At 45.7% G+C, this 12,560-nt stretch overlaps 1 protein-coding gene across 6 annotated transcripts in view; it reads right to left on the bottom strand.

Moving 5' to 3' along the window:
* Nucleotides 1-8,817, bottom strand: part of NRK (Nik related kinase) — a 126,704-nt gene extending 117,887 nt beyond the window's left edge. For all 6 annotated transcript variants that reach the window (XM_077922435.1, XM_077922436.1, XM_077922437.1 and 3 more), the window contains exon 1: nucleotides 8,561-8,817. In XM_077922435.1, coding sequence (XP_077778561.1) covers nucleotides 8,561-8,617 — 57 coding nt within the window. In that variant the 5' untranslated portion in view covers nucleotides 8,618-8,817. The remainder of the gene's footprint in view (nucleotides 1-8,560) is intronic.
* Nucleotides 8,818-12,560: the final 3,743 nt, after the last annotated feature.

The following is a 12,560-nucleotide window of genomic DNA, read 5'->3' as shown; positions in this document are numbered from 1 at the left end:
GGTCCAGGAATTGCCGCATGGATCACCAGCGCACGCATGTTCTTTCCCTCTCCCTCCCATGGCGGCGGCAATGGCGGCACCTCCTCCCTCCCTCCTCCTGGCTTCTCCCTGCCCTGCCTAGAGGAGGAAGGGGGCTGGGCTTTGTTGGTGCCAGGAGCAGCAGCGCTTGAGTGGCCGCCATTTTAAGCAGCCCCTCTCCAGAGCACTTTCGCGCACCGCTCATCATCCTCCCGCCCTCAGCTCCTGCCGCTTGCAAGACACAGGTAAGCAGCCACCTGGGCTTGTGGTGCTCTTGCCTCATTCTCCCCCCCCCCCCAAAAAAAAATTGTCTGGCCTCCAACAAGGTTTGAGGGACAGTGGACTGGCCCCCTGCTGAAAAAGTTTGCTGACCCCTGGTCTAAACTAATGTGCAAGAAACCCTTGATGTTCCATCATTCATTTTATATACAAGAAAGTTTACCTGTGAAAGAGTTCTGAAACAGCAATAACCTTCAAGTCAGAGGGAAAATACTTAGCTGTTTTATCCTAAGAAATAAGAGCATCCTGATTACCTCTAATTATTTAATTTAGGTTTTTGACAGATTATTTGGGAGGTGCAGGGTACTCTTTACAAAAGAGAAAGTGTGTTGTTTTCCCTTTTAATGTTGTTGAGTTTATTTGCATTTTCTTGTAAGCCCCCTAAGATCCGATGGACAAATTGGACAATCCAAAAACAAACAAGCTAATAATAGGATTTTATTTATTTATTTTTAAAATCAACTTCTCATGCTTTCAAGCATAAAGAAAACAAAAGCAAAACTGCAAAGTCTTGGCTTCCACCTGGTTTAAATATAAAGGAAACACAGTATGCTCTGGTTTCCTGTACAGGTTTCTGTCTCACAGTTTTACAGAGGAGCATGAATATGGCAAGTTAGCTTTCGTGGCATCCAGGTCAGCTGCCTTGCTACAGCCTTTTGGACTCCTCATCCAATGATAAAGACGAAGCAAGAAGAGCAGCATATGGTACAGTGCATTACAGTAATTAACCTCAAAGTGATTAATGTTTGGGTCAGGATTTTGGCATCTGTCAAAGGAAATGTAGCAAACTTGGCAGTAGCTGGATAGCAAGGGGCCATACAGACCCTGGAATACCAAATGCTGTTGGAGAGGAAGCTCTATATCAAAGACACGTCCAGCTCTGAGACAATTAGGAACTTGGCCTGGTTGGAAGGCTAAGCTGTAATAGACCACAGAGCGCTCCAATCAGAACAAGGACAGATCCAAGGACTAAAGTCAGAGCCCAGCATAAGGTGTCTGCCGTCTGTAACACAAGGGCCAACGGATGGCAAAAAGTCATCTCCATTTTCAAGCAGGCTTGTGTGCAGTGACTTGCTTATGATGAGTGAGAGCTGGCCTCTTTGCAAACAGGTGATGGAATTCCTGTGTACTGTGAGAACTTTGGTGCCTTTCTTAGTGAAGAAACTACAGTGGTACCTCAGGTTACATATGCTTCAGGTTACATACGCTTCAGGTTACAGACTCCGCTAACCCAGAAATAGTGCTTCAGGTTAAAGAACTTTGCTTCAGGATGAGAACAGAAATCATGCTCCGGCGGTGCGGCAGCAGCAGGAGACCTCATTAGCTAAAGTGGTGCTTCAGGTTAAGAACAGTTTCAGGTTAAGCACGGACCTCCGGAACGAATTAAGTACTTAACCCGAGGTACCACTGTATGTCCAAGTGGTAGAACATAAACAGAAGGCCCAAGTTAGGATGGGTCCTTCCATGATGGGTAAAAGGACACCCCTTCCATACTGAAGCCAATTAGACCATGAGTAAGCAAACTAAGGCCCGGGGGTCAGATCCGGCCCAATTGCCTTCTCAATCCGGCGCGTGGATGGTCTGGAAATCAGCATGTTTTTACATGAGTAGAATGTGTCCTTTTATTTAAAATTCACCTCTTTGTGGGGCATAGGAATTCATTCATCCCCCCCCAAAAAATATAGTCTGCCCCTCCAACGGCTGAGGGACAGTGGACCGTCCCCCTACTGAAAAAGTTTGCTGACCCCTGAATTAGACTGACAGTTCAATCTTACTTCAGCACTGGAAATAGGACAGCATCTTTCACCTGAGTGCAAAAGGATCGCTTACCTCCAGCACCTTGCTCCTTCTCACATTGCTCCACCTTCTGCCTGCTCAGACAAATTCTGCCAGCATGTGTCACATGGACAGACCAGTGTGTGCTTTACTGCTATGCTGGCCAGGAACCTTTCCCAACACTGTCTTGACTACCCAAGACAGCTAGATAGCCTAGGTCAGCAAAAATGAAGCATCGCCATTTTCAGGTGCTGGCACAGGAGGATGGGAATGGTTCAAGAGAATGGCACTCAAGCATCCACTTGCTATTTACACTTAAAAGCCACCTTTTCTCCAAGAACCTCAAATTGGCATCCACGATTCTCTCCTTCTCCATATTATCCTCACAACAACCTTGTTTCAGAGACCTTGCTCCCCAGAGACCCACAAAACACATTATGCAAATCCGTGTTCCTGTATGCACCACATACCTGTATAATAGTACACATCTATAAAACACACACTTATTAAATGATCCACAAATTAGTCTAAGCCGTGGGAAGTGGTCTTCAGTTTCCTGGGGAATGTGTAAACCAAATGAAGCTTCGCCATTCTCCTGCAAAGTTATCTTTGTACTTTGATGCACTTGCCAATCTTAATTTGTGAGTCAATTTAGCAGTGAAGGCAATATGCCATACTCTATTGCATCAAGCATTTAAGTTTACACCTTTTAAGTCCTTCCAAAATGTGGGTATAACCATACATGCAACAGTTAAGAGAAATCCAATTAGTAGCTCATCCACCAAGTCCTGATTCTTGTTTAATTACAGATTCAGTAATGCAAGTTCTGAGGTCTTCGTGACATGCTGATGTGTAATTGTACTTATCTCTTTAAACACTCACTCCCAAAAATTGGCCACCTTCAGGCACGTCCACCACAAGTACCTATAGCTGCCTCTCCCCACACCCTCACCAGTACATGGGTGAAGTATGCTCACACATAGCCGAAAGTTTAACTGGGGAGCAGGGGCAAAGTCCTGCAGAACAGAGGTGTGTGTGCCCTCCTAAGCTAGCCTGCTTCCCTCCAGATGCTGTGGATGATACAGATGAAGTGGAAAATTCTTCATAAAGGCAAGCAAAGAAACATAATTAGAGTTCCAGGACACATTTCCAGCCTTGCAAACACATTCAAGGAGGCTGCAAAGCAAAACTGGGGATGTGGATGGCCTGGGGAGAAGGGGAGAGTCCTGAGGACCAGGTAGAGAGGGCTGGGACCCGAGGTTCCCTATCCCTGCCCTAGTTAAGCATCCTTAAGATTGCAGTCATGCCATGCACACCTATATGGGTCTTTTCAGAAGTAAGCCCTATTGGGTTAATGGGACTTTTTAGCAAGCATATGACTAAAGAACTGATGTCATTAGTTTTGCAGCAAACTCTAGCTGGACTGAAGCCACGTGGAAGAGACGGGTAGAAATACTGTGCAAAAAGCGAAACAGCAGTGGAATCAAACTTGGACAGATTGTGCAAAAAAAGCTTCAAGGGGATCAGCTGCAAACATACAGATTGCAAGGACAGGTGCTGGAAAAACAACCTGCAAAATTAATCCTATGTCACAGAAACCTCCAGCGATCTTCTCCAGAAGAAATTAACAAGAGTGATAAATTACATAGCCAGAAATCAAGGAATTGGACTCTGGAGGTTATAAATATATACATAAGGTAAAGGTACCCCTGACCATTAGGTCCATTTGTGGACGACTCTGGGGTTGCACACTCATCTCGCTCTATAGGCCAAGGGAGCCAGCGTTTGTCCGCAGACAGCTTCCAGGTCATGTGGCCAGCATGACTAAGCCGCTTCTGGTGAACCAGAGCAGCAAACGGAAACGCTGTTTACCTTCCTGCCGGAGCGGTCCCTATTTATCTACTTGCACTTTGACGTGCTTTCGAACTGCTAGGTGGGCAGGAGCAGGGACCGAGCAACGGGAGCTCACCCTGTTGCGGGGATTCGAACCGCTGACCTGATTGGCAAGCCCTAGGCTCTGTGGTTTAGACCACAGCACCACACACCGTATGTATATACATACATACATACATACATACATACACACACACACACACACACATCTCCAACAAAGTTTAACTGAAGTGATGGACTTTGTACTAGATGTACCAGATGTTTCTTCCTGGCTAGAAAAGTCTGCAAGATGTGTGATGGAATCTTTTTATTTAACATGATGAACAAAACACAGCAAGAGTTATGGTGGTTCCACATTGCAGTGTGCATTCATATGACCAGTTTTTTTTCTTTTCACCCATGGGGTGATGCTTATTGGAATCCCTTTATGACGGAAACCCCTTGCCCATCCCAGTCTTGGGAACGGCTCAATATGCATTGAAATCACAGGACTAAGCAGAACTTCAGCCAGGTTTTCTTTTTATATATATATTAAAAAAACACAAAACAAAACTCTGCCAAACTCATGTTTGCTGATGATAAGGAGGGAAAGCAAACCTCTCTTACAAACCCAACGGTTCCCTGGCCACCACCCTTCTCAGTGCTTTTGGCCAGGGATTGGTTGAATGAATAAAGGGAAGGACTAAACTTTGGGTGGACCCCATCTAGAAACTGCTCTGGAGCTGCAGAGCAACTGAAGTCTGTTTTCTGGTGTGTTTTTTTTAAAGCAAATACAAAGTCGCTATTCTCCTGCCAAAAGATCAGGGGTGGGGAGGGCCGATGAGCTCTTCAAACATACTGGCAAGGCTCACATTCAATATAACAGGACCCCTGAATATCTTTCAAAAACACAGCAGGTATGGGGGAGATTGGTTGCCCAACTACAGATGTTGCTGTCACCCCTGGCTCCTGGCTTGGTGTGTTTAATGGAAGTTGTAGTTCAGGCTCATCTGGAGGGCCAGAGATTTCCCCTCACACAACTGAAGAGCAAGAACCTATCCTGTGTTCCTCATTCTCAGAGGAGAGCTATTGAAATTATTAACACAACTAGCTTAAGCCTATTTTGCACTTGTCATCTGAGGCCCTTCTCTATGTCCTCCATCCCCAAGAGGTCTGGAGGGTGGCAACACGAGAACAGACCATTTCTGTGGTGGCTCCCCATCTGTGAACGCTCTCCCCAGAGAGGCTTTATATGTCTTTAGGCACCAGGCAAAAAACATTCCTCTTTACCCAGGCCTTTGGCCATGAAATAATCTATGGCCTGTTAAAGGTGGTGGCAAGGCTGCTATTGTGATTATTTTCTTATTATGCTGTCTACTATTATGCTTTGCATTCTGTTTTTTTTATTTTTATTATGGTCCACAAAGTATGTTTTCAATGTTGTACACTGCCCTGGGATCTTTTGATAAAGGGTGGTATGTAAACCAAATAAACAATAAATAATAATAGCATACTTTTGAAGGGTCTACATGGTGTGGAACTTAGTTAGAGGTAGCCCAAAGCTTTTAAAGACATACACACCAAAATGTGTTGGCTAAGTCTGCTTAACTTTGAGAGTTCAAAGCTTCGGAGAAGAGGTGGTGAAAGGCTTGCCTGCAAGCAGTGCTGGTGGTGGGGCTTCGGCAAAAAGTGAGTGGCGCTAGAGGCAAAAGTAGGAGGAGCAACTGTTGTGCCTCTTGCCTTTGTACAGTAGGTGGCATTCCAGCCACGCATACACCAAAGGCTTCCATATACACACAAACATCTCCATCCGCCAACCTGGCAAACTAGTGGCATCGTCCCAGGACATATTCCAGTTGAGCAAAAACAATTGGGGGAGGGCATGGTGCATGGCAGTGAGGGCCATGGCCTGGATATTGGGTGTGGCCTCTGGAGCACCCCAAGAACCGGAGAAGGAGTCCTGGGGTGCACAATCGGAAGCGTCTATTATGTCTTACCAGCAAGTCACTACTTGTCAACCTCAGTCCCACCCCCACCAACATCTGTGACAAGAGGATAAAAGTTTTGGACTAATTTATAAGATACTGTACAGTGGTGTCTCGCAAGACGAAAATAATCCATTCCGCGAGTCTCTTCGTCTAGCGGTTTTTTCGTCTTGCGAAGCAACCCTATTAGCGGCTTAGCGGATTAGCGCTATTAGCGGCTTAGCGGCTTAGCGGCTATTAAAGGCTTAGCGGCTTAGCGGCTAAAAGGCTATTAGCGGCTTAGCGGCTTAGAAAAAGGGGGGGGAAAGCGGGGGAAAATCGCAAGACTTGCAAGACGTTTTTGTCTTGCGAAGCAAGCCCATAGGGAAAATCGTCTTGCGAAGCAACTCAAAAATGGAAAACCCTTTCGTCTAGCGGGTTTTTCGTCTTGCGAGGCATTCGTCTTGCAGGGCACCACTGTACTTGAAAGCATTAGAAAAGCAACACATGCATGAGCTGCTTTGACCACATGAATTCTAGAATCTATGGCTGAAAGCTTTTAAAAATATAATTAAATATATTTGCATTGAGCCATGATGAGAACTGGAATGTTCCAGATTCATGTCTGACCCCAGCTATTGTTACATCAGATGGGATATGGCATGCTAATGTTGCCTCAGCCCCCTGAATCTGCAGAATGGGCTCAAGAAGGGAGCAAGGTTGGGCAATTGCTTGGGTTCCCCAAACTGGTCAAGAGCCCAATGGCACGTACCAGCACTCTAACTGCACCCAGGAAAGTCAATGTCTTGGATTTCCCAGTCTACATACTGCACCTGCTCCAGTTGCCTATCGAGATAACCACACAAGCTACATTTCAGGGCTGTTGTACAGATTACTGAGATAACGTTTGTGTGAAAGGGCAAAGAATTCTCATAGCTCGTTTTGCCTCTTCTGAGTTTATCACAGGCGCTTTATCCAAGTTTCCTCTCCCTACTCCCCACTCCATCCCAGATACAGCATGAGAAATAATCACAAACATAGAGCCCTACCTTTCAGGGCTGTTGTGAAGTTTTTCAAGAAAAAGCATATAAAACATGCAGTCAGCTTAACTGCAGATGCCTCCGCACAGGTCCATTCAGCCCCTCTTAGAGCATGCTCAGCTCATTTGCAATAAGGTGGCAGGAAGCTGGCTTCCTTAAACCAGGTCACACCATAAGCCCATCAAACTTAGTATTGTCTACTCTGACTGGCAGCTGCTTGCCAGGGTGTAAGGAGGTTCAGGTTGTCAGAGTACAGGGTTCAGTCTCCTGCCACCTGCACCTTTTAACTGGAGATGCAAGTGACTGGACCCTGAGCAAGAATCCTTGCTTTCCAAGGCTGAGATGAGGGGCTGAATTCATACCGAGAGAAACTCAACCACGTCTTAGCTCAAATCCCACTGATTTCAATATAAACTGGGTACAACTTGGAGCCTGAGGTCATCTTTGTGCTCTCCCTCTGTGCCGGTTTCTGTGTGGTTCCCTCCATGAATTGCTAGGAGAATCTTGACAAGAAAATGGGTCTTCTCAGTGGTCCCCCCACCCCACCCCCATCAATGAAGGCTTGTGATACCAATGTCAAAATCTTTCTACCAGCAGGCAAAGACATTCTGCTTCTCCCAGGCCTTTGTATATAAATTTCATTGCTGTGCTGAACTAGTCTATGTTGAGGGGTAGGTTATGGAGGCATTGTTTTCATTGTTTTATTACTTTAATACATATATACCGGTGTATAACTTATTTCATTTTGTAGACTGCTTTGAGAATTTAATGTAACGCAACTGATAAGCTGAATAAACAACAACAACTTGCAACAGGTTGCAGTCCAGAAACCATTCACCAGGGAGTCAGCTCCACTGAACTCAACAGGTATTACTTCGGAGTAGACTTATATATAGGCGTATGCTGCTGTTAATATCCAGTCCAATGCATGCAAAGCTCTTCAAGCCCTAATAATAATAAGAATAATAATACCCAATTATTTTTATTTTATTCAGCCAGAACTCACGAGATCTCAGTTCCAGCACCTTTCATGTGGGCGCCATTACCATTCTAAGAGAGCAAGGGAAAAATAGAACTGATAATACCAACAAACTGGATTGAGACTAAGTTAGTTACACGTAGTTCTCATTGAGGTCTTAAGTCATGGTTAACTTGTTTGTTTCAACAGTTCACCCAACTTAGCCTGCATCCAGCGCCATGCTGCAAACTAAGAGACCCAAAGCATGCTTTGTAGGAGCTGAGCTGCCAGATTACACCGAGAGGTCCTTGCAAGACCACTTCTCCTTGAAGAGCAAAAGTGACATCTGGGAAGTGACATCTTTTTGCTGCCGCCAGCCCCCTCTGGAGGCTTATGAAGGAGCCAGCTGTAAGCCCTCTGAGAACACAGAAATCTCAGACCGTTGGGTCCATCTAGTTCATTAGTGTCCGCACTGACAGGCAGCGGGCTCTTCAGGGTTTCAGGCAAGGGGTCCCTACCTAGAGATGCCATGCGGGGTAGGCACCCAGGACTTTCCGCATGCAAGGTCTGCCGCTGAGCTGTGCCATGTCTCTCCCCATGCCTCCCACGTTCCAGCTCGTCTCTCCCTTCCCAGCCAGGACATAGGCACTTACCCTGAGCGCAGACAGGTCGATGCTGTCCAGGCTCCTCGCCGTGTAGTCGCTGGCCATGACTTCTTAACGATGCGGTAGCGGCGGGTCTCTGCGCTGCGCTTGCCAAGCGCTCCTGGGGCACGGAGAGCCGTTGGGGACGCAGCTGCAGTTGCTAAGAAAAAGAGAGGGTTGTAGAGAAAGTCCCCGGGCACGGGATGCTTGCTGGGGTTGAGGACTTGATCGGCTCGCAATCTCCTCCTCCTCCTCCTCCTCCTCCTCCTCCTCCTCCTCCTCCTCCTCCTCCTCCTCCTCCTCCTCTCTTCTTCTTCTTCTTCTTCTTCTTCTTCTTCTTCTTCTTCTTCTTCTTCTTCTTCTTCTTCTTCTTCTTCTATTTATTTCTCTCCTCCTCCCCTTGCCAGTCTAACGGTCCCGGTGGCTCAGCCCTTGCCAGGCAGCCTGTCCATACTAGCCGTTCGTCTCTTGGTGACAAACACAGGAAACCTGACATGCAAATCCGAGGGGGAAAAGCGAGAATGGAAAGGAAAGGGGGTTGAGAGAGAGAAAGGTCCTTCTCTTCCCCCGCCCCCCGCAGTCAGAGGGCGAGGAAACAGCCCCACAGCCTCCAGCCTTTGAAGACAAACAACTTTTGCACGGGCATATTCTCGGGAAAGTTTGCAAGGAAGTGACGTGCCACGGAGGATGGGCTCAGCCGGACTGAGCTGGAGAGTTGAAGGCGGGTGATAGTGGAGAGATTGATGCAACAGCTGGATCTGGCGGGAAGAGGGGGCACAAGGGGTGTCCGTGCTGCAGGAAACAGGTCGGGTATTCTGGCTCCTTCTGCTACTGCCCAAAGGGGACAGAAAGAGTGCATTTTCCCATACCCACTGACACCCAGAACCAGATAGTTGGGGGATGGGGGAGCCCTAATCCAGCTGTTGTTGAGCCCTAAAGCAAAGAAGAGCAAGGGTGAAGGATGAACCATGTATCAAGGGCCGTCATTTTAGCGGGTGAAACTTATTTTTTGAAAATTTGCAAATTTAGATGTATGCAATTCAAATCTGCTATTATTTTTGTGATTGGACAACATTTAGCTTGGTAGGTCTGCGTTTGATGGAAGAAGCATATTGGCTTTTGGAAAACCAAAAAAACTAAAATTTTGCCTTCTGAAAATGTCAGGTAATGATTAATAGTAATAATAATAATAAAAAAATTAATATATAATATAGCTGCAAGTCCTTGGCAATCGTTTTTAATGATTTCTATGCAACTTTGCACACTTTTTTTTCTTACCAAGCAAAACTAAATTATATTAATTTAACCAAAATAACTTTTCCAAGTCATGTCACAACTTTTTAGCACCCCACATCTTTGGAATGTGAAAACTGAAAAAACGAAACACACCCTAGCCAGGTATTGAAGTGCCAGACTAGGACCTGGGAGAACCAGAGTTCAAATCCCTACTCTGCCATAAAGCCCATTGGGAGTGACTTTAGATCAGCCACTGCCACTCAGCCTCACAAGATTGCTGTCAGGATTCAGTGAGGAGAGGACAAACCATGTACACCACATTGAGCTCATTTGGGGGAAAGTTGGGATATACATGCCCCAGGTGCCCAACCCATGCCTTAAGGACTGGCAGATTTGGTCTAGCAGGAGATTTGCAGTGGACTAAATGTATAAAGTGTCCTCCCTGTTTGACAGATTAGTTGTTGTTGTTAATTGCAGTTTTATTGCCCAAGTTTATTCTAAAGATAGCAAGGCTGTTCTTACCTTCTGTCTTCACAAGCACTTTGTGAGGCAGGGTAAGAAGAAGCTGCAGGCTCACAGCCACCCAGTGACTCAGCTCGCCCTGCCATAATTTCAGCATGCTAACCACTAAAGCCTACAAAGAAGACTGTAACCAGTGGAGGTTCTGCTTGGCCTGTTTCTACATAGCACTCAAATGTATACAACAGGCAAAGCTGACGCAAGCACCATAGCTTCACCCCCTTTTTCAAAAACCTACAATTTTCCTACTACAGGGCTTTTTACAGTAGGGTTCCTCAGATGTTTCCACTGCAGGGGCTTAGCCTTGGAACTTACAGAACGAGAACCCACAAAATTGCCCCCTGAGGAAGCACAGAGTGCATTTCACACAGCACTCACTCACCGCTCCAGGGACCTGGATAGCTCAGTTGGTTAGAGTGTGGTGCTAATAATTCCAAGGTTGCAGGTTCAATCCCCATATGGGACAGCTGCATATTCCTGCATTGCACGGGGTTGGGCTAGATGACCCCCAGGGACCCTTCCAACTCTACAATTCTAAGATTCTGTGATATTGGGTGCCCTTAGCTTCCACGCGTTTGTCTCGTCCTCTTTTAAAGCCATCTAAATTGGTGGCCATCACTAGGGGTTGCATACACACCATACATTGAAAGCACATGACACCCCACCAGAGAATCCTGGGAAATAGTTTGTCTCATTGAGCTACAATTCCCAGCACCCTTAACAAACTATAATTCCCATTATTCCTTGTGGGTGGGTGGGAGGGAAGGTGCTTTACATATTATGGTGGGCATGTAGCCTCAGCATGTCTCTTACAAGGCTGAGAAGAGGCATTCTCTGCTCTGTGACTGAGGCTGCCTCTCCTAAGATAGCAACCACCATAGGTTTGGATGGCCTGAAGGAGACAACTACTTGTTGAGGCATGCCTGCACAGTGCCTTTGGGTTCAGTCTGTATGAACTGACTCAGCACATCAGATCCCCTGCAAGCCACAGTTTTTCTTGCATGTTGTGATTTTAGCGAGAGGCTTGAGCCTGAGTCACAAAGTGTGTGTCAGCTCTCTATTAACACACATGGTTGTGGCTGCGGATCCAAACAGCTGTGGGACAGAATGCTGCAATAAATCATGAAGCAATTTCCTTAAAAGAGATTCCAAGAGGCTTCTCCGGACTTCAAAGAAATCCCACACTCTCACCCTGCGCGCGCACACAGACACACACAGCGTGCTCAAAAAAACCCTGCACAAATGACACTGACACAAAAACCCACACATATATTAAGCAAAATAGAAATATGGCCTCCCGACCCCACCCTCACCCACCACGGCCCACTCCACCCCCCTTTTTTCTTCCTAATGTAACCCTAATGTCTCAACAAATGAAACTGACCTATGGAAAATGTAACTTGAAAAAAGAGACATTGTGCATACCTTTGTAAACCAATAAAAGTTTAATAAATATATATATTTTTTTTAAAAAAAGCAGCAGCACTGGTCAGGGTGGGTTTTCATAGCCCCCCCACCCCATCTTTGCTCTAGCAAGTAGCACCACAGATGAACCAGCAAAAGAAGAAACCCACTTTAAAAAAAGAAAAGAAAAACAACAACTCCAGACTTATTTAGAAGAGAAGGAGAGAAATGATAAGAAGCCCCATGTTCAAAACTATAGCAAGAAAAGTTATAAATATTAAAAGAAGATGCTAAAAGGAGAAGCAAATTGAGAATTGAAGCTGTAATCATAAAACAGGGAGGTCATTGGAATTATTATTATTATTATTATTATTATTATTATTATTATTATTATTTCCTCATCCTTCACCAGCGGGTCCCAGGATGAGTTACAACAACTTACAGTTTAAAATTATAAATGAAGCAGATTATAATCACAGTAATAAGAGTGGGTACTGAAAACATACTTCTCAGGTCTCAAAGGGCAGGATAAAAGAAGTTTGTCTTCACTATACAAAAGCTGTACAGTGAAGAAGTCAGGTGCAGGGGAGGGAATTTTACAATTTCAGAGCCGCCAAGTGGCCACCTAGGCCACTACCACCACCTGAGCTACCAAGAGGTGGGACTTCAAAGAGGGTCACGCTCTGCCCACATACTTTTGCCTTTGGCCCATCAACCTTTGGCAGGTGACACATGGAAAGTTAGCCTTGAGGACTGCAGCCCTAGGACTGAAAAAAGATTCCCCATCTCTTCCTTACTGGAATTCAGTGGAAGATAATTCCTCTGCAAATGTCTCATTAGATGTGGCTGG

Source organism: Podarcis muralis, chromosome Z (genome assembly GCF_964188315.1).
Source record: "Podarcis muralis chromosome Z, rPodMur119.hap1.1, whole genome shotgun sequence".
NCBI classification, from domain to species: Eukaryota; Metazoa; Chordata; class Lepidosauria; order Squamata; family Lacertidae; genus Podarcis; species Podarcis muralis.
Note: the sequence above shows the minus strand (reverse complement) of the source record. Positions and strands in the feature narration are given on the sequence as shown.